This window comes from Amia ocellicauda, chromosome 7 (assembly GCF_036373705.1).
Source record: "Amia ocellicauda isolate fAmiCal2 chromosome 7, fAmiCal2.hap1, whole genome shotgun sequence".
NCBI classification, from domain to species: Eukaryota; Metazoa; Chordata; class Actinopteri; order Amiiformes; family Amiidae; genus Amia; species Amia ocellicauda.
Genome location: NC_089856.1, coordinates 3,965,082 through 3,985,838, shown reverse-complemented (window position 1 = coordinate 3,985,838; position 20,757 = coordinate 3,965,082). Strand labels below are relative to the sequence as shown.

At 49.5% G+C, this 20,757-nt stretch overlaps 3 protein-coding genes across 3 annotated transcripts; 1 reads left to right on the top strand and 2 right to left on the bottom strand.

The window, feature by feature from the left end:
* Nucleotides 1-367: 367 nt before the first annotated feature.
* znf653 (zinc finger protein 653) lies at nt 368-8,419 on the bottom strand. Its single transcript, XM_066708012.1, has 10 exons — nt 7,900-8,419; nt 6,740-6,780; nt 6,229-6,534; nt 5,405-6,054; nt 5,140-5,320; nt 4,660-4,753; nt 4,188-4,299; nt 3,906-4,020; nt 2,908-3,007; nt 368-2,607 (listed from the first exon to the last, which is right to left on the bottom strand). The coding sequence occupies exons 1-10, from the start codon at nt 8,370-8,372 to the stop codon at nt 2,430-2,432; spliced, it is 2,250 nt and encodes a 749-aa protein (XP_066564109.1). The 5' UTR covers nt 8,373-8,419; the 3' UTR covers nt 368-2,429.
* A 1,210-nt stretch (nt 8,420-9,629) lies between these two features.
* Nucleotides 9,630-11,963, top strand: swsap1 (SWIM-type zinc finger 7 associated protein 1). The gene is made up of 2 exons (XM_066708010.1): nt 9,630-9,940; nt 10,363-11,963. Exons 1-2 carry the CDS (start codon nt 9,671-9,673, stop codon nt 10,903-10,905), a joined length of 813 nt encoding a protein of 270 aa, XP_066564107.1. The 5' UTR covers nt 9,630-9,670; the 3' UTR covers nt 10,906-11,963.
* Nucleotides 11,964-12,823: 860 nt separating this feature from the next.
* epor (erythropoietin receptor) lies at nt 12,824-19,531 on the bottom strand. Its single transcript, XM_066708009.1, has 8 exons — nt 19,275-19,531; nt 17,931-18,054; nt 17,668-17,834; nt 17,045-17,196; nt 16,632-16,788; nt 16,236-16,323; nt 15,706-15,793; nt 12,824-15,184 (listed from the first exon to the last, which is right to left on the bottom strand). Exons 1-8 carry the CDS (start codon nt 19,372-19,374, stop codon nt 14,447-14,449), a joined length of 1,614 nt encoding a protein of 537 aa, XP_066564106.1. The 5' UTR covers nt 19,375-19,531; the 3' UTR covers nt 12,824-14,446.
* Between the last annotated feature and the right edge of the window lie 1,226 nt (nt 19,532-20,757).

Sequence of the window (20,757 nt, the reverse complement as noted above, 5' to 3'; positions counted from 1 at the left end):
GTTAGCACAAATAACTAACGTCAGCGGTAGATAACATTGTTGTCCAAGGAATAATTATGTATAAATGTTGACAAAAGCAAAGATATCCCCCCTCTAAACTTTTGGGGTCCCTGCTGTTCGGTTTGCAGGGCCGCAGGCACACCTGCAGCAAAAAATAAACAAACAAACAAACAAACAAAACAAAGCCCCAGCTCTTCTGCTCCTCAGCCTCACTCTGTATATGCACATGCACATTTACAGCCACTATAACAGAAGACGTATGAATGGGCAGAATGTGTTGGTGTTGGCATTGATGGAACCATAAACCCTTTCCTACTGGACACTGCCCTCCAGTGGCCCAAAGACAAAACACATGTAAAGAGCAGGGTCGGAGTGAAACCTCGTTTTATTGTTCAAGACCCAAACTGGCTTTCTTGAGTCTGGGGGGATTCTCTATACATTTGAATTTATATTCACATATTTTACATATTTAGCATTTCTATAATACAGTAAACAGAGGTCTGTCACATTACAGTGTTCAGTTAGTGCATTATAATCTCAGAGGAACACAAACCACTTTCAGCCAAAAAAGCAACACACTTTTTTCTTGTTTTTCATTTCACAGACACTGACACAAGGTTTGGTTTAACCAGCTGGCCGGACTCGGCCGTCCCGAGACGAATGTCCCGCCCTTGTTCTCCATGCACAGCCTTTTCCATCCTTATCTGAATTGCTGTGGGACTGCCCCCAACTCTTCTAGCAGATCCTCTTCATCCTGCCGTCATAATCACACCAAACAGACACAGCACCCACAATCATACCTCAAGCTCCCCATCGATACGCAAAAGTCACCGCTGTGGGTGAAAGCCATAGATATTTCAGTTTTGTTGTTCTTCCTTTTAAATACCGTGAAGTGTCAGAAACAATGTCTATACAACCTCCACATTAAAGTGCGCATTATTGTTCCTCAGCAAGGATGACAAAGGACACCCATTGCTCAGCAGCGGGATCCGTTTCAGGGTTTCAGAGTGCCTGGCAGTTATCCAGATTGCACAGACAAAACAAAAACAAAAACAAAACAAAAAACAGAGGCTTATATACACATTTAGCCGGGATAAGGTAAGGTGTGGCGTAATGTCTATGCAAAAATCCTAGTTGGGGAAAACCTGCAATGTCTCAAGCTGGCGTGTAAACGGGAGTTCAGTGTCAGTCCCTGCATCAGTATGAAAAAGTGACATCGAAAAAAGCCAGAAGGAAGAGACTGATCATCCTTCGCTGTATCACTATTTCAGCCGTGTGTGCGTGTGGCCAACACACTCATTAGACCAGCAGAGAATTCAGGGCTCTTCGGGCAATACTCCTAGCCCACATGAAACATGGGTCTGTTTAAACTGTGGGGCAGGAGGTCACATCAAATACAAACCTCAAACGAGTGGAATGTCCGAAATGGTTTAATTGAAACCAGGTAGTCTGTGGATGAAACAAACCTTCCGCCGCCCCCATCCTGCGTGTGGAAGAATGATGCAGCAGAGCAGGAGGGAAAGGGTGGGACACCGATTTTAAATATCCACCCAGATATCCCGAGCCGTTTTTTGTTTTCCTTATTGAAGGTCGAAATAGGATGATCTTGGGACTTGGTCTTGGTTGTGAACTGAAGTACTCACACCCCCCTAAAGGAATTATTTAGTTGGGGGGCAGGGGATTGTTTCAATTTGGGAAAAAACTAAATCCAAATCCTGGGAGATAATGCTGGAAAAGTATAAGCAGCGCCCCCTGCAGCTCCACATCGAAACTGCTCCCGAATCAGCAGGGAAAGGCAGTCTGATTGGGATGGGGAGCCGACAGAGGGATGTAGGAGGCAGGTTTGTTCCCAAAGGTTCAAAAGAACTGATCCAGGGCCAAGAAATGCCCTCAGGAGGACGGTGCAGATGAGATTACTGGGCAGGGAGGGGGAAGAGTCCAGCTTAGGGAGAGATCCACACAGGTCAACCATCTATAAAGCCTCGGGAGCACTGCAGGCCCTTCTCTAGCAAAGTGTCTGGGTCGTAATAGAGATCGTGGGGGAACAAGCCTTTCCAAAGAGCACTCCCTGTCACAGCCCTCCATTCATCAAGCCCTGATTGATCTGCGTCTTTGGAGACTAGGAGACTTACAATGAAGCTACGATATGAACTAGACTGGGGGTGTCCGAGGAACGAGATAGGAGAATAGGAGATCTGGGGGTGGGGGCGGGATAGACAGAATCCAAAGGGAAGAAGAAAAACAGGAGGTCAAGTTTGTTGTTTGGAGAAGACACCCAAGGAGCTTCCCCACTTCCTGGCAGCACCCCACACAGTGGCTCCCGTCTGGTGTCTCAGCTGTTGGTCGTGTGAGAGAGAGGCTTGGGAATGTGCTCTCGTCACAGAAGCCCGGATCCAGGCCATCTCCCGGAGCAGCGGTCTCTCTCGCTCTCACGCCGCCTGCTTCTCGGGGTGGCTCTTCAGCTTGTGGAACTTGACGCTCTCCAGCTTCTCGAACCTCTTCCCGCAGTGTTCGCAGGTGAAGTTGTACTGCACTTCGGGGGTGTGCTTCTTCATGTGCCAGTTCAGAGACGCCCGCTGCCGGCACTGGTACCCGCAGATCTCACACCTGGGCATGGAGAGGGGGAGGAAGCGAGGAATTGAGGGAGGAGGAGAAGAACAGACGGAAAGAGAGGGAGGAAAGGAGGAACAAACAAGATGTAAGGACTCCGCACAGTTCGGGAAAGCGGGCAACATAGAGGGGGCTGGGGAGTCGGAGTGTGCGGTATTGGAGACGCTCCGACCAGCACGGCTGCTGCAATACTCCTTGAACACACGGGGGGAATCCTGAAGGCCTTCACCTCAGACAACAGAAAGGGAATCTGTAGTGTCACCCGCCCACACTCCCACGCAGGCCCTCCATACTCACTGCAGCGGCGTCTCCCCGGTGTGTGTGCGCCGGTGCACCTCCAAGTGGTTCTTGCGCTTGAATGATTTGCCGCACGTCTCGCAGATGAAGTCTCGCACACCTGTGGGTGGGTGATCCACAACACAGGCTGGCATTGACACGGGTACAACTCTGACACATCGTGTACGTGCACATTATACATCCTACACGCATACGGGAGGATTCTTCAGTCATCAAAGCATTTCGATTGCTCTCACAATGAGAACCACAGCTACACACAATCAGTATATATCAGCATCAACAGCTCAGATGGAAAAGACCGTCCTCAACACCAAACACGTGCGATTCGTTCCATCGTCTTTGTGAAACGAGTCGACATTAAATGAGATACTGCGCAGTAGAGACTGTTTCTCAAATCAACATGCTGGGATTATTGTTCAACAATAATCCTCAATATTGTTCCAAGTGTTCAAGTCTTTTCGAATTTTGTTTCCAAGACTTCACAAGCCATCGACTTGGTTGGAAGAATAAACCACATTAACCCTGTATGCAGATCAATTGTGAAATGGCACCCAGGGGGGCAGCAGGCAAAATGGGAGAGGGGGTTCATGGAGAATAGACAGATGGGAAGTATTTATGGTCTTGATAAGCTATGTGCTCAGATATTAAGGATTTGAATTTTATTTTCGAGTGACATTGTGGTTTGCATTTGATATCAATGTTTCAACATAAAATTACCCATATATATATATATATATATATATACATACACACACACACACACACACACATATATATAATTTATAAAATATAGATATTTGAGCAATACAAACTACTTTCATGTGTGTATTTTCGAAACAAAACACTCTGATGGTATGCTTTAAAATACTAACATGTAACAAACGTATGTATTGCGTACGTATAACGTATTTTTCGATACTACCCATCCGTGCCCCCGTGGCGACCTCTACAATCACACCCCCACGCAGAACTACAGCACAGCCTGTTAGTGTTTGTACCTGAGTGGATGATCATGTGTCTGTGCAGGTGGTTGGAGAGGTAGAATTTCTTCCCGCAGCCCGGGTGGGGGCACACTTTCGTCCGGCCCTTCCTGTGCACCAGGTTGACGTGGTTCTGAAAGAGAGCGGGCCCGGATCAGCGCAGAAGCAGCTGGCAGTAGCCCACGCAGACTTTGAGGGATGACAACAAGGCGCCCCTGTCCAACGCCTCTCACAGCGCGGGGCGCCACGTACAACGGTGACCGCGAGGAGCGGCACGAGAGCGCCACGCTGACCGCTCACCTGGAAGCTGCTGATGGCCACGTACACCTGGCTGCAGCCTTCGTAGGGACAGTGAAACATCTTCAGCATGCCATCCGCCTCGATCACGGGGCCCCGCCGGCTCCTCTTGCTCCTGCAGGTGAACAGCCAGCACGGTTATCGACTGCACAGCCAGCACCCCTCAGCGAGGCATGGGCACGGGCAGAGGAAGGGTGGTGGGGGGTAAGAGTCTCCTCACTTGTACAGAAAACTCAGGAGAGGGACAGTGCTGGTCACCAATATGCACGGATCAGGTATGCAGATCCCTTCCAGATGAACCAGAAGTAAACTCAGGTACTGACGCTAGGGCCCCAGTTTAAGTGCCATCTCCCCGTTGAGCCTTTTTGAGACAACACCACCAGCTGCTCCACATCTAATATTTGTCCATTTATTTATTTATTGTGTCACAGGCTGCAGGTTAAACCCAAGCCTAGCGACACCCTGCAGCGCTCACCTGTGCATCGAGCTGTGCCCTTTCTTCTCCTCCGAGGGGTCCCCCGGGCTCCCCTCCTCCAGGCTGGTGTGGACCATCTGCTTATTGTGGACTGCTGGAAGAAGATAAATGAGTAAATAAATAAATACATACATACATATATACATAAATATAGCCAAGGCCCTTCTTTGCTTTGAACGTGTGAACTAAGTTGTGTAAATCAAAGGAAAAGACTACTATTCAAATGCACTCAAATTTCAGATTGTAACAAAATGTAAAAATGTCCTGGGGGTGAATATTTCCTATAGCCACTGCGTATTAATAAAATACACCGGGTTTTGGATGTTTGCTCACTGCAGTGTGTGTGTAGGTGCGCACAACAAATATGAAAGAGCAGTAAAACACGGGGGCACCGAACATCAACCCCCACGCACTGCCTCACACAGAAACTACACGGGCACGAGGCATAGGCCGAGACGGGCACAAACCGCACGCCCGTACCTCGGATGCCGTCCTCAGGCCGCAGCCCGCCCCTGTGGCCGCCATCAGAGTCGCAGACCTGGTTGTAGGCCACCCCCTCGATGACCGTGCAGGTCATCTCGTTGCCCACGCCCTCGCCCACGTTCAGGTGGATGCCCTCCGACGTCAGTGCCTCATAGCCGGGCCCCGTGATGATGATGACCTGCAGGCAGAGACGGACCTTTCACACACACACACGGCGATGGAGGCCCTGTTCTCCTGGCACTGTACAAAACACCAGTCCTACCTGAGAACCCTCGATGTGGCCACCGGCATCTGGGATCTGACAGCTGGCCACCACTGTCTGTAGGGTCTGCTGTTCGAAGAGCTCCCCTCCGCTGGAGATGTGCATGGTGGTGGTGGTGGTGGTGGTGGTGGTCGGGGGGGGGGTTGTGGGTGTGGGGGTGGTGGACGGAGGGGGCGTGTGTGGGGGCACGGGGCTGGGGCAGTCTGGCTCTGCGGTGGGATCGGTCTTGTCCAGTCTGTCGGTGAGGGCAGCCGTCACCACCACACACCCATAGTCCATCTCGGGGGTGACCACGGCCCCCGTCTCCTCCTCCTGCGCCTCCTGCTGCTGCTGCTGCTGCTGCTGCTGCTGCGGTTGCTGCTCGTGCTGCTCCACCACCTCTTCATTCAGTGGCCCAGTGGTCCCCTCTCCGTTTTCTGTAGCAGCCGAGGACCCGTCCCCCTTGTCCCCCTCCAGCGCGTGCTCCTCCTCCAAAACCACCTCCATGTCCCACAGGGGCCTGGAGGGGGACTGCGCCTCGGCCTGGTCGGGAGCGTCTGCCTGCCCTTCCTTGGCATCCTGGCCCGGGAGGGTGAGTCCAGGCTCTGGGACCGCCGGCTCGCAGTGCCCACTGCTCACAGCCTCTGACTCCTGCACCGTTTCCATCACCTCTGTGGAGAGACAGGCATCGATTACCACACGTGTGAAGACAAGATGCTACAACATTATCAACTATCAACATTATTGACTTAATCTATATGCAATCCAAAACTACCAACGTCTACGGCAACGGACGGGAACCGGGCCTGGCTTCTGCAGTTCGACCCGTTCTCCGTGGTATTTACCCTGCCGGCGCCGGGTAGCAACGGCCGCTTTCCTCCGAGTGCAGTGCGTCTCCCTGGCCCCGGGGGACAGGTCCAGCTCCGACTCGGGCTCATTTTCGTTCTCGTTCTCCGACTCACTGGCGTCCTTGCTGGGCGAGACCAGGTGCTGCAGGAAGCCGTGGCCGGCCTGGCACTGCCACACGGCCGTGGTGGAGAAGCCCAGGACCGGCTCCAGGGAGTGCAGGTGGGGCTCATGTGGACAGGATTGCCGGTGCTCCTCGTACCAGCTCACCAGGCTGCTCAGACAGTTCACATTGCACTTCCTCCCTGAGAGGCAGTAAAACACACAGGATGTCACTGTTGACTCGCGTACTGCCATTAATAACCCTTCTGAACTCAGGGAAATGTCACAGGCACTAGGTACATTTATTTCAATCACATTAAGTGTTTGTGAGAGACATTTTAGTGCAGCATGGAGCTGGACACACACATACACAAAGCACATCCCAGTGCAACTGTTACACAGACTCACCCCTTTTTGGCTTGATGCAAAACTCCGCAGTCAGCTTCTTCCTGAAAGACACGGAACCAGTGCAGATTAAAACACAGGCAGAGAAATGGGGAGCAGACAGGGAAGCAGCCTTTGTGATTTCAGATACACTCCTCAGTTATCGGACAACCAGCATAAAAGCATGCAGCACTAAAGCCAAAGAGAGGTGAGAGAGAAAGAAAGAAAGGTGTGTCTGTGGGCATCATGTGAGAAATGTAATTGCACTGCCGGCTTCTTTAACTGACAGCAAACCAGAGCACCCTGCTTACAGTAAACCCCCCAGTTTCGTTTTCCATCAAATCAGATCCTCTCACACTGAGACACCGGCCGGGTACAGGCCCCTGGCACAAGTTCACACAGTGCAAAACACCCCAACGAAACTCTGTGTGTGTGTGTTAAACTGTGTGTGTGTGTGTGTGTGTGTTAAACTGTGTGTGTGTGTGTGTGTTAAACTGTGTGTGTGTGTGTGTGTGTGTGTTAAACTGTGTGTGTGTGTGTGTGTGTGTTAAACTGTGTGTGTGTTAAACTGTGTGTGTGTGTGTGTGTGTGTTAAACTGTGTGTGTGTGTGTGTGTGTTAAACTGTGTGTGTGTGTGTGTGTTAAACTGTGTGTTAAACTGTGTGTGTGTGTGTGTTAAACTGTGTGTGTGTGTGTGTTAAACTGTGTGTGTGTGTGTGTTAAACTGTGTGTGTGTGTGTGTTAAACTGTGTGTGTGTGTGTGTGTGTTAAACTGTGTGTGTGTGTGTGTGTGTTAAACTGTGTGTGTGTGTGTGTGTTAAACTGTGTGTGTGTGTGTGTTAAACTGTGTGTGTGTGTGTGTGTTAAACTGTGTGTGTGTGTGTGTGTTAAACTGTGTGTGTGTGTGTGTGTGTTAAACTGTGTGTGTTAAACTGTGTGTGTGTGTGTGTGTGTGTGTGTCAGTGCAGCATGCATTATTAGAACACTGGATTTGAATAGAGATACAATTTAACATGTCCGTTTGTATGAACCTCACCCTCAAATACTGCTAATCATATACTACTACTACTACTACTACTACTACTACGGCTGCTTATTATTATTATTATTATTATTATTATTATTATTATTATTATCATTGTTATTGTTATTATCAACAATACTTATTTTCTGTTCGCACTCACCCCGCGTATTTGTGCTGGTACCTCTCCCCGTAGATGGAGTCCAGCAGGATCAGGTACTCGGCGAGAGCCGCGTCGCTCAGCCCGGTGCGCCGCCTCAGCTCGCTCCACAGCCGGTGCGATTCCCCGAGGTAGACCCGCCTCACGTCGTACTTTTTCCGCGACTCCAGCCGCCTCTTCGCCCGGTCGGTGTCCGTGAGGCGTGGGCGGCCGCGACACCGCCGTAGTATCGCCGATATCTGGTCCACGGGCTCCCGGTCCAGAGTCGTCTCTTCTTCGGCACTGATCTCCGCCATCTTGACAACAGCTGTGTGTTGTTTTCTTTTTTTCCTTTTTTTTTTTTTTTCCCCCGACCTCACCGGAAATAGTATTGACGTGCGTTGTGACCTCACCGGAAATACGTTTCGCGCACAGAAAAATTGAGAGAATGAATGCAGTGTGTGTGGGTCTGCCAACACAACAGCTCTACTAAGCATTTAACCACAAAAAGGGTGATGGAGCATTATACTTACTGTATTAAGAGGGAGAGAGGGGTTATATGAGGTTATATGCAATTGTACTGTTGTTGGTTATTATTAATATTGCATGAATATACACCGATCAGCCATAACATTATGACCACTGACAGGTGAAGTGAATAACACTGATAATCTCGTTATCATGGCACCTGTCAGTGGGTGGGATATATTAGGCAGCAAGTGAACATTTTGTCCACAAAGTTAATGTGTTAGAATCAGGAAAAATGGGCAGCGTAAGGATCTGAGCGACTTTGACAAGGGCCAAATTGTGATGGCTAGACGACTGGGTCAGAGCATCTCCAAAACTGCAGCTCTTGTGGGTTGTTCCCGGTCTGCAGTGGTCAGTACCTATCAAAAGTGGTCCAAGGAAGGAAAAGCGGTGAACCGGCGACAGGGTCATGGGCGGCCAAGGCTCACTGATGCACGTGGGGAGCGAAGGCTGGCCCGTGTGGTCCGATCCAACAGACGAGCTACTGTAGCTCAAATTGCTGAAAAAGTGAATGCTGGTTCTGATAGAAAGGTGTCAGAACACACAGTGCGTCGCAGTTTGCTGCGTATGGGGCTGCGTAGCCGCAGACCAGTCAGGGTGCCCATGCTGACCCCTGTCCGCTGCCAAAAGTGCCTACAATGGGCACGTGAGCATCAGAACTGGACCACAGAGCAATGGAAGAAGGTGGCCTGGTCTGATGAATCACGAGTTCAAGGTGTTGTCTTGGCCTCCAAATTCCCCAGATCTCGATCCAATCGAGCATCTGTGGGATGTGCTGGACAAACAAGTCCGATCCATGGAGGCCCCACCTCGCAACTCACAGAACTTAAAGGATCTGCTGCTAACGTCTTGGTGCCAGATACCACAGCACACCTTCAGAGGTCTAGTGGACTCCATGCCTCGACGGGTCAGGGCTGTTTTGGCGGCAAAAGGGGGACCTACACAATATTAGGCAGGTGGTCATAATGTTATAGCTGTTCGGTGTATAACTGTTACTTAAATGCTTTGGCACATTGGTTTACACCTGTCCTTTGATTAAATTTGATTAAATAGTGTTGTTTACTGTGCACTCGCAATGGATGAAAGCATTCATCTTTATTGATATTATGTAATAAAAAAGCAACTGTTTAAAAGGGCTAGGTCTGAACGGCACTTGAACCAACCAATCAGGAAAGACATCGAGCTTGCTGGCAGCCAATCAGCGGCGCGGAGGTGTGGTCCAGAGACACGCGGGAACCAGGAAGTTGTTGTCTTGCTCAGTTTCGATATGGCAGAGATTTTGACACGTGTTTTCCAGCACTACAGCACCCAAGGGCGAGTGACTGGCGTGGGAGGCTTAGGGTCGCCCTCCTCCTCGTCCTGCTGTCTTTTATTAGGGGAAGGCGGGAGCGGCAAAACGACCCTGCTGTTCCTGACGGCGGTGATGGCTGCTTCCGAGCTGGGGCTGAAGGTGCTGTTTCTGTGCCCGAGCCCCATGCAGACGCTCCCCGCCGCGCTGCAGGACGGCCGAGCAAGCCTCGACCCTGTCAGTCTGAAGGTACAAGGCAGCACCAGCACCCTCGACTCAACCGTGAGGCAGAAGGGACACACTTAGCGACTCTCTATTTTGAAAGCGTGTTAGAGCGAAATACATGTGCATTTAACACTGCTGCAGCTGCTCATAAAATACAGGTACTGTCCGGGCATTAGGGACAAGAATGTAACCCTTACATTGGCACAGATTGAGACAAATCAATATCAGACTTTGAATGTGACCCAAACCACCTTTAATCTCTGTTGAATTAACAGTATATCAAAACATGAGGAGCCTTGTTCAAATCAGAGTGCCACTTGAATTGGACAAAAAAATCAGTGGCCTGGGTGCAGTCTGCAGCTGAAACAGGCTCCGGAAGATTCTCTCAAATCAACTTATAACGTCTTTCTGTCATTACTATTATTCATATTGTTATATTTTTTCAGAAAATGAAATTCGTGTACCCCAGATCGGTGGAGGAGCTCCTGGGCAACATCGCGCGCCTGCACGTGCAGGACCGGGTGCCCCCCAATCTCGTCATAGTGGACGGCCTGGACCGCTATCTGTGCGCGGAGGGGGAGGGGGCCGGCGAGCAGCAGCAGCAGGTGGCAGCTCACCTATCAGCCCTGCTGCACGACACGGCCAGCTTCCTCTCCCAGGTCCTCACCGGGGCCTGTGCCGAGACTCCAGCAGACCCCTGCCGCCGGTGCCAGGTCATCGCGTCCTACAGTCTCTCGGGCAAGGGTCAAGGCGAGGCTGCGATCGGCGACCCCACCCTCTCTGTCGTCGAGCGCTATTTCCCGGTCGGGTGCACCCTGGACAGAGAGCACCCCTCTGCAGGAGCACAGGAGTGGCGGGCTTCCTTCTCCGGGTCCCCGTGCACCGTGGGTCGAGGGCCCCAGCTCGGGCAGCAGTGGCGGCTGACGTTTTCTCCGAGCGGGGCCATGGAGTGTAGCGTGATCTCGGAAAAGAGCTTGGACGCTGACTGAGTGCTCTGCCGGGACCTGAGCTGCAAATTTAATTAACAGTGCTGTGCCTCCTCGGGCCGCTGCAGGGACTTGGGGGTGACTTAAGCCCTCGGAATCATCACAAAAGGCGCTATATGAACCACAAACTGATGGACTTTGCCAAGTTGTGAGAGATTGAGATTGCCGCTGACTCCTCCCGGTGATGTCTCCCTCCTGTTACCCCTGAGCTTAAGGACATTTGGAAACGTTGCTATGCATCGGCCGGGATAACGGAGTACACACACAACAACTAAACAAACAAACAAATCAATAAATAAACATCTGTCATATGTTGAGTATTAAATTCCATAAATTGTGTTGGGCAGTTGAACTCAATATTACACAATAGAGTGACGAAGACTGTGGCAGCTAAATGAAGAGTTATATTTTATTCCCTAGTGCGACAGCTGTCCCCTAGTCACACTCGCCTCAGTGTCTCTTTATTACAGATGCTTCCGCAAAGCCAGGGCAGGGGGCACTAAAACATCTCTGCTGGCTGTTGTCCAAAGAGTGGCTCTGTGATCTTGTTGCCTCCTCTGTGCGCAGACTCCTGCCAAGGAGCTGGGCCTGCTCTCTCCCCCATATCCCTGTGATAACCAGCTTGCCTCCTGTCTGTCAGCCAGATAGACTTATCTTCCCAGAGAGACGTAACTGCAGTGTCACCCAGCCCCCTCCCCACCTCTTTTACTATGAGAGAGAGAGAGAGAGGAAGGCAGTGGCACACTGGGCCTTTAAACTGAACTTGTGCTTGTACTTTAATGTTTGCAGAGACAAATCCACAAGCTGATGTTATTATCTCCTGCATCCAGAGTACAATACCCCATTATTACTTCTGCATCTACTTCTGACCGTTCTTCTGTGGACGTGCAATACTCACCTTCCTGTTTAAGTTGTACATTTTATTTGTAATGATCTTTAACTGGCATATATGTACATAAATTGAGGCCAAGTAGCTGTAATATTCTAGCCAGTTTGAAAAAACAAAGAAAAACGGACAATAAAAATGAATACATAAATAACTACATCAAAATGTAACTGGAGCCCTGTTGTCTGTTCGCTTTTATACAAGACTAAATCCCCCCAGTGCCAACTTTAAATGAAAATGAAGTGGGGGGAGGAAGAAAATGGAATACAAAAAGCTTCTCAGCCCCTCCACCTTCTCCCCCATTCTTGGAAACTGCGCATCGTGTGGCAGTCACCTTGTCTTTGTGGGGGATGTGCTCCCTGCGGTCGGAGACTTGGTGTGGCATCGCACTGCTCTCTGATAAGCCTATCTGTGGTCTTCTAGCTCCTTGAGAGACAGTTGCTAGACAGGAGGGAGGTAGGGATTGTAGCCTGTAAGGTTAACCCATTCCCACCAGCTCCAGTGACCCTCCTTGTTCTCTTTCTGGCTGCGTGGATCAATAACTAAGCTCAACAGATCCATGTTGTGGCACTGACACCTGAAAGGCCGGATCTGGACCAGACACTTCTAGGACCATGAAAAGGCTATACTTACAATACTGATTGTATGGATAAATGAGGGAGCCGTCAGGGAACTCTGCACAATTGTTGTTCTTCTGTGTAGCCGGGCAGCTGAAGAAGGTACGATGTATAGGGGTGACTTCTTATTCATTGAACCATTCCAGTGGTTTATATTCTTCTAACCCCCGGAGTCTCCGAACTGAAATTTTAGAAGGTTTTAGGTACAAATTGGGATGCAGTGCTGTACAGTAATCCATGCACAGTTGACAATTTGGTGTATTCGAGTCTCCACAGGATCTTTGCCAGCTGTACTGTGGAATTGTGCTTATCGTTCCACAGAGAGCTTGACATCGAGGACTCTGTGTTTCCCTGTGTACTGACTGCTTGTTATTTAATGGAGAAACTAAAATGGTTCAATGAATACAAATTTTTAAAAAATCACAGAGAGCATTGTGTGCAGTTTAAGACATTTTATTTTTAAAAACTGTAACATAACATCCGCCTAGCTGAACCCTACAATGTATACAGATCTTACACACACAGGTACACTCCAGGTTTCAGTAAAGGTCGGTAGCATCATAAAAAAATAAATCTCTGTACAAGTACGCGATAGAAAACACGGTTCAAGTATTTACAAATTGCCAATGCATTCAGGAATGACCAGCAAAGGGAACAGCAAAGCTGTGGGAGAGGGGAAGAGGCCGCTACAGATGAGAAAATATCTTCAGCGAGACTGACGAAAACCGAGCGGCCGTTCTCTGGACTCCAATGCCATCTCATCGATGACTGTTGCTCCAATGCACTGCAAACTGACAGGTGGTTTACAATGGGTAGTTCAAACAGGTTGTAGCTACAGGTGGAAACATAAAACTTCAGTTGCACAGCTTGGAGGGAAGGCAACACACAAGCACGCTGCCTCCTGAAGAGTATATAGCGTGGGAGGGTATAAAATGACAGAGGAGCCAATGGAAATTCTAACACTGATTTTCAGACACAGCTATAGCCCTTCAGCTTCGATTCCAGACCATCTCGGCAGTCGTTACGATGGTTGAATAAGTCGGGGGAACCGACCGCTGTTGATTTGGCAGCGAAAGCTGCGCACGGGTTTGCACTGCATTCTGGGAAACGTTCAGAGCCCTGCACTAGATTGAGGGAATGCCCGAGGGCTGTGAAGCATCTTGTAACAGTAACTGAAGAGTGGGGATGTGTAGCTGTAAGGTTTCACAAAGGCGCTTTGTGGCACGGTGCTGTACCACACTGAACTCAAGAGTTATTCTGCAGGGATGTCTGGCTGGCATTAATAATCATCCAATCAGGAATCGGGGAACGTGGACTACAGAGTGGTGCAATTTCAGGAGGAAAATCCCTGCAAAAATAGTTACATTTTCGCCACCGTGCTCTCCCACACCCATTGTGTAAATAGCTGCCTTGTGCATTGACCCTGTGCATCAGAGCTCTGCGTGATGCACCACACCAAGCTAGCAGACCCCCGCGCATTTATCTGTGCTCCATGTGGTGCTGGGAATTTTGTCCCCCTCATTCCATCTCTTGATTTAATAGGGCAGGGCTCTGTGTGACATGACACAGAATAACCAGAAGCAATGCCACAGGAAAAGACATGGTAAAACCTACATCAAATTAAAACATGAATAATAATACTTGGAATAATAATAAAAAAAGATTATAAAAAGTAACCCTTTTTTTCCTTTTAAAAATATATTTATAACACAGAAGTGGAGATCCCAACCAGTTGAGCTGCCACACTGCCACCTGTGTGGTGCATGAGGTTCTTCAGACACTTCCTCCTGCCTGGGTTAAACCCTGCTCCGAGCTCTACGTTGGCCTCACTGCCTCCCACTGAGAACAGAGTGATCAGCTGTGGGAGCCTCTCACCCCCTCTCTAAACAGCTTCCAGGAAGGCCCTGTCCATGTCAGCTGGTCTTATGACAATGTCTCAAATCCCCAGAGCCAACCTGCAAATCGGAGAACTGCAAGCATTCGTGCGCCCGATGTTGACTGTCACCAACATCATGCCAATCCAAAGGTACTATCCTCCCACTCAGCAGCCAATGGGGACAGTGTGGCAGGGGAGGGGCAGCTGGTTTGGTGTCAGAGGGATGTGGTTCTTGTACTCGTTTGCATAGATCACTTCAGTCCTGCTTGAGCCCATGGGGCTGTAGTCCATGGAGATACCCGAGTCAGCCACCGTCAGGTAAGCGTAGGAGGAGTCCTTTGGGGGCCAGGTACGGGGGTAAAGCAGGCCCACGCTGGGATTGTACAGGTCGGAACTGGTGCCCAAGGAGGGCTGGTCCCCCGATGCGGAGCCAGAGCTGTGCCTGAGAGAGCCGCGGGCGGAGGAGGAAGAGGAGGTTGGCGTTCCCGGATCGGACTGGGAGAACAACATCTGCAGGGGAGACTCCTCTTCGGAAACATCGTGCTCGCTGCCCTGCTGCGGCTGGGGCCCGGCCTGGAGGCAGTCGGGGCTCAAGATCACATAAGCATCTTTGGACTCCAGTGGCCCGGCCAGGGAGGCGCGGTTGTAGGACAGCCAGAGGTCGCGTGCCGCCTTCCACTGCTCCGAGTCCAGGTGTCCCTGCTGCTCCTCCTCCTCCCCCGCCTGCCACTCCCCCTCCTCGTCCGCCGGGACCTGCGGCCAGGCTCTGGGGGGCACCGTGCTGGGCCCGGGGTGGGCAGCCGGCCTGACCTCCGACAGGACCTCCAGAGGGGCGGTCAGGTCCTCGACATAGAAGAAGCCCGGACTCCACCACAGGTGGGCGTTGCTCTGGCCTAGCCACTCCTGAGGAGCCAGACCACACAAGCAGAGGCAAACACACAAACAGGTATATTTAGAAAAATGTCGGTCTTGTCCTGTTTTATTTCAATTTAAACTTTGATAAATGTGCAATTACAGCCAGTGGGCACAGTTCTCAGTAGAACGGCCCTACTTGGGTTCACACTGTAAACACAACTGTGCCTAAAAGAAAGAGTCCAAAGGGGAGCTCAGGCTCTACAACCAGCACATACAGCACATTCATCGATTTGTAACCAATCAAAATGAATACAAACTGCAACTTAATCAATAACACCAACACACTGCAGCTAGTGTATTACGTCTAACCATAATCTCAGGCCACACCCTTACTGGGCATTGCAATAATGAATAAATCATAAAAAATAACAGGTTTTTATTCCTTCCTTTTAGACAGTAACAATAAAACCTAAAATGCTGTAACTGGAGGTGTGCGGTGTTGTGTTTGGTATTTCTTGTCCTCCGGCTGTAATAGCCGTGGTAGTGTGGAGCACCGCCAATACCCGTACCTGGAAGTCCCCTTTGTAGACCGTGAACAGGTCAGGGAATTTGTTTTCTGGGCTGGGAATCAGCGGCCACACTTTCTTCAGCAGAAACCTGGAGAGGGACAGAGACAGGAGGGGCACAGGGCGTCCGTCAGTTCCCCAGATCTGGTCCTCACACACAAAAGCTGTGACTACTGCGACTGCATCTGCAATTACTGCTGCTCCTCATCTTCTCTTTAGCTGTAAGAATAACTAACTCTAATAATAATAATAATCTACTGTTTATAGTGCCTTTCATGTCAGGATCTCCCAAAGCACCTTACAATAACAATAGACAGCATGACATTAAAATAATAAGAACTACGGCCAGTTTCCCTACTTTCCCTATGACAGTGTTAATATGGTAAAGAATGCAAAATGCTTTAAGGAGTTTAGGCTGGGATTAGGGATTAGGGTTTAGATCCCGCTGGTTCCCAGGTCTCTATACTCGATCACCTGACAGAGGCTTTAGAAACATGGCAGCTGGAGACGGAGGAAGAGAGAAGTGCTCTGACCTGTGGTGGGACAGCAGGGTGGTGAGCGACAGCAGGACGAGGATCAGGAAGATGACCAGCGACAGGAGCAGGATGAGCAGGTCCACCTCTGCAGGGAGAGGTACACACATCACAAACAGCCAAGCCCCCACGAGACCCCGGCCCCGCGAACCAGAGAGCACGGTGCCGACTCTGAGGAGCACGCCGCTGTGGCAGTGCACTTTTGTAGACTTTGACAGAACATTGTAAAAGAATGGCTCTACAACTGCGCGTAGAAAAACATATTTGCAAGTAAAACAACTCTCCCAGAGGGTACTGGTCCTCCCAAATGTCGGGTGAAGAAGGACAAAAAATGTCCTGAGTTCACCAGTTAACTCCTAACCAGAGCAGGGTGTTTGTGTTTTGAAATTTGCCTACCTGTCGGGGGCGTTTCCATTGCGACGGGCTCGGTCCAGGCACTCCAGTAGCCGCTGTAGGAGAGCCCGTCCGGTTTGACTCGGACCCGAGCAGTGTAGACGGTCTGTGGCCACAGCCCCTTCAGCTGGTACTCCGTTTCGCCCTTCACGAGCTTGGTCTTCAGGACAAAGACAAGAGGGGGCTTGAGAATGTATCTGATAGTCAGTTGCCACCCCCCCACCAACGCTTCACGGTGTTTGGGCCAAACTGTGAATTTGCATGATTTGACTCTATAGTCATTTTTTTCTGGTCCAAACTACCTGGAGGTACACAATTTGTTGGGGTTAATTGGTCTTACGATTTCATGGTTTTATTGATGTTTTGGATCAGTGGCTACTACTATATTGTATTCAAAAAGTAAAAATTCCTCTTACCTTGTGGAGCTGAAAGTCCGGCGTCCAGAAGCTGACCTCGTACATCATGACATCATCCATGTACTTGACCTTCGGGGGCAGCCAGCTCAGGAGCAGCTGGTCCGGCTTCTCGGTACGTGTGACCGTCAGGTTCCCTGGGGGATCCAGGAGGACTGGCGAGAGGAGAGACGGAGCAAAACAATGTCAGCCTCACCTGTGGTCCCTATAGGTGGTTTCGAGCTGTTTATTTGAACCCACATTGCACAACTCAGCTCTGTACCTCCTCAATACTCCCCCCAGCCCCCTGATGGATAGATTTGCTGAGAAAAACTGCCGAACTGGGCATAAGTTGATCAAATAGATTTTACACAATTGTAAGGAGACTGAAACCAAAGAAGAAGAAAGAGAGAACTGAAGAGGGTGAAACTGTAGAGCAGTACACAGAGAAAAGTGAGGAGAGAAAGAGATTGTAATGGTGCCAGACTGGAACTGTGTGTGTATAGATGTTTCTCCTGCTTGTGTTGATGGTGCAATGGTTGTGGCACTATTGCGAGTGGGTTATCTTTGCTCACAGGCTCTGGCGGAGCTGGAAAGGCTCCCGCCACCAAAGCGCAGCAAAGCGAAAGAGGGAGGCACACACTCACAGACTTGGTCAATGGACAGGCTTCTGTTGAAAACCACGCGGTCGCCCATGGTCACGTTGATGTCCAGCGGGATGAAGAGCTGCACAGAGGTCAGCTCGCACAAGTAACGGGTCTGATTACCCAGCCTCTGCGCCACCACAGTACACCTGCTGCTCTGTCTCTCGCTTCTGTAAGGAAAAACAGCAACAGAAATTATTTATTTTCCACCTGCTTGTTTATTTTATTTTTTTGTTGACATCTAAAAATGTGCTGCTGTGACTCACTGGTATCGGTAGGTGAGGGTGTATGCTTCGGGGGGCCCGTCCTCCTGCCAGAAACATATTAGGTTCCTCGTCGTCTCTGCAAAACATTTTGGATCCTCCGGTTCCACCGCCAGCAACAGTGCAGCTGCGTGGGTCAGAAGAAGTCAAGTCAGATCGAACCCATACAGGCATTTCCCACCAAGAGCACAGAGTAAGTGGACCAAGATGGACAATTGTTTTGACAGTTTCACTGAGTGTAGCTGGTTTAGCACACACCCCATAAGACTTTGTCCAGATTGTCCTCTAAGTGTAAAAGTCCTGCTTTTGAGCAATTCAGTACCAATGAGACCTTGATCTTTTTAACGTTGAATCAATTGTTAGCTCTGACATAGCAGAAATCAACGAAGTATTAGTCCCAATTTATACAGTAGCTCGGAGCTCTCTTGGGACTGAGAAAGTGTGCTGAGCTCAGTTGCAAAGAGATCCTTTCTGAGCGTTTTCATCTGGCCCCTTTTTTGGGGTGTTGCATATGAAATACCTCGTACCGTGTTGTGTTGTGGGAGCTAAAGTGCATAAAGTAGTCACAACAACAACAACAACAACAACAACAACAACAACAACAACCAGTATTTGCAAAAGGCAAAAACAGTGAATGCATGCACGTTTTCATAAGTCAGCAACCAATGCCCTCTACAATAACCGGTTTGGCATCGTCAGTCCATTCACCTCCTTTACTTCTTACATGAGATGTGCATTGAACCTCTGACGCACAACCGTGGCAACGTGCCTCTCCTCACGCACGGGCTTTCAGCTTAATTATATCAACTGCCACTCATCGGGGCTGGATACCCCCCCACCCCCCCAAGCCAACAACGCACGCCAGCGGCTGACGTTAATTGCGACTGTAATTGTGACTGCTCTCTGTTCTGCACGAGTAGTACATTCATTAAGTAAATACCAGATACAGGAGGCACAACATAAAGGTGATGTAATTGGCATTATTCCGTTGGCGTATTCCAGTCCCCACGTATGAATCTCAATATAAAGTTATACCCATAGTCTTGATAAATGAAACGTAGATTAATTAAGTAAGTACACAGTTTTACAATATACAAAACATACACATATACAACAAACCATATCGGCAAGCTACGTCAAGCAGTAGCCTATATAATCCGAATATGAATGAACACTGTTTCATAAACTACAATCACGAGGTATTTTTATGAGGTATATAAATGCATCTCAGAATGATGTATTGCTATCATTGCATGTAGCTACCAACATGGGAACTAGTATCATCCATAAGCTATCCAAGAGTGTACATTTAAAAGAATGAAAACCCAAACAATTGACTTGTCCTACCTTTGGTGTCAATATCCCGCAGCCCTACATCTAATGAAGCCACACTGGCAAAGAGAAATAACAGAGCTGCGCCGTTTTTCAGCGGTGTAAGTGCGTGCATTGCGCCTGGGGACAGTAACCATCGCTGCGCGCCGGAGCCTCCGCTTCACTGGAGATGCACTGCGCACTTGTGGCACCAGAGATAAGCGGCTTGACTTGGTGTAGCCGAAAACTGTCTTTCTTTCTTTTACTACTACGGGGGAGGGGCCTACAAAACTACAACTTTCCCCCCACAGGAGGGGATTATTTCTGAGGCGCAGACGTGCCTCTGTTTTTGTTTTGGTTGGATTTGGTAACGCCTTGTTTCCCACTGCAGGGTGTTGCACTGGCCGGCAGGTCCAGCTGCACTGTCCGTAAAGAAACCAGATCAAATGGGACCAGGTTAACAAATAACACAACAAAAGGTGAACTATGAAGTCCCTAATTTGCTTTAGTGGAGCACAATCTTGACCCATCCACTAATGAAGTACAGTCTCCAAGTTAAAACTATTCTTGACTGTGCTTGTAGACTACGCACTCTCACTGGGTATTAGATCGGTTTAGGATCATTTGCCGATTGTCGATTGTGCTTGGTCTGCGTGAACACAGGTTACATTACACCTGTGGTGCCCAACTGGGGTCCTTCAGGGCCAAAGCTTCTTGGTTGGCTTCCCTTCCCACCTGAAATTGAAATGATGTAACTGAGCTTTCACATTGCTTTACTGAATTAATGTAGCCCTCTGCCCCAGGGCACCAGCCATCAGTTCTGAGGAGACCTTGCAATCCTGCTGTGGAGCATGGGCCACGTGACCTTTCAGGGCAGAGAAAACTCTTGTGGGTTGAGCCAGTGAGCATGATGTTATTGCCCCTCTCCCCCACCCCAGAAGGCCTCTCATTGTTGTGCAAGGAAGGAAAGGTACAAGCTGTTCCTGAAGTAGCGCGAGCGAGTGAGCATGTGTGAGCGTGTGTGAGCAAGAGATGCACGTTGGCCCGCGGAGCACACGCCTTATCAGCATCACGCGGTGTGTTTTTCGCGCCTCATCCCCGTTATCAGCCCCTGACCCCACGCCACCGCTCTGCTAAGATAAGCCAGGGTCACAGGAAGATGTTTTTGTGTGTATGTGTGTGTGCTTTTTCCCGCCTTGTTGATGACTTAAGTTACCCAGCTATTTTATTTATTTATTTGACATTGTACTTCAAATCTGGGAGCTCGGGAGACTCGGCAAAAGGTGAGAATAAAGCCACACCTCTACCTACACACTGCAAACAGAAGCCAATGAAACATATCAAACCAAATATTGTTCTTCTCTGCATTATTTATTTTTAATACTAACCTCACTGGTGACTAAAACATACTCAGACATTAGGTACCCTGGTGCCCCCCCTTCCTCTGAAACAGCGGCCTCACACAAGATCTGCTGTTACATAATCCCAGAGGAGCTGTTTACAGTCAGACCCCTGCAGC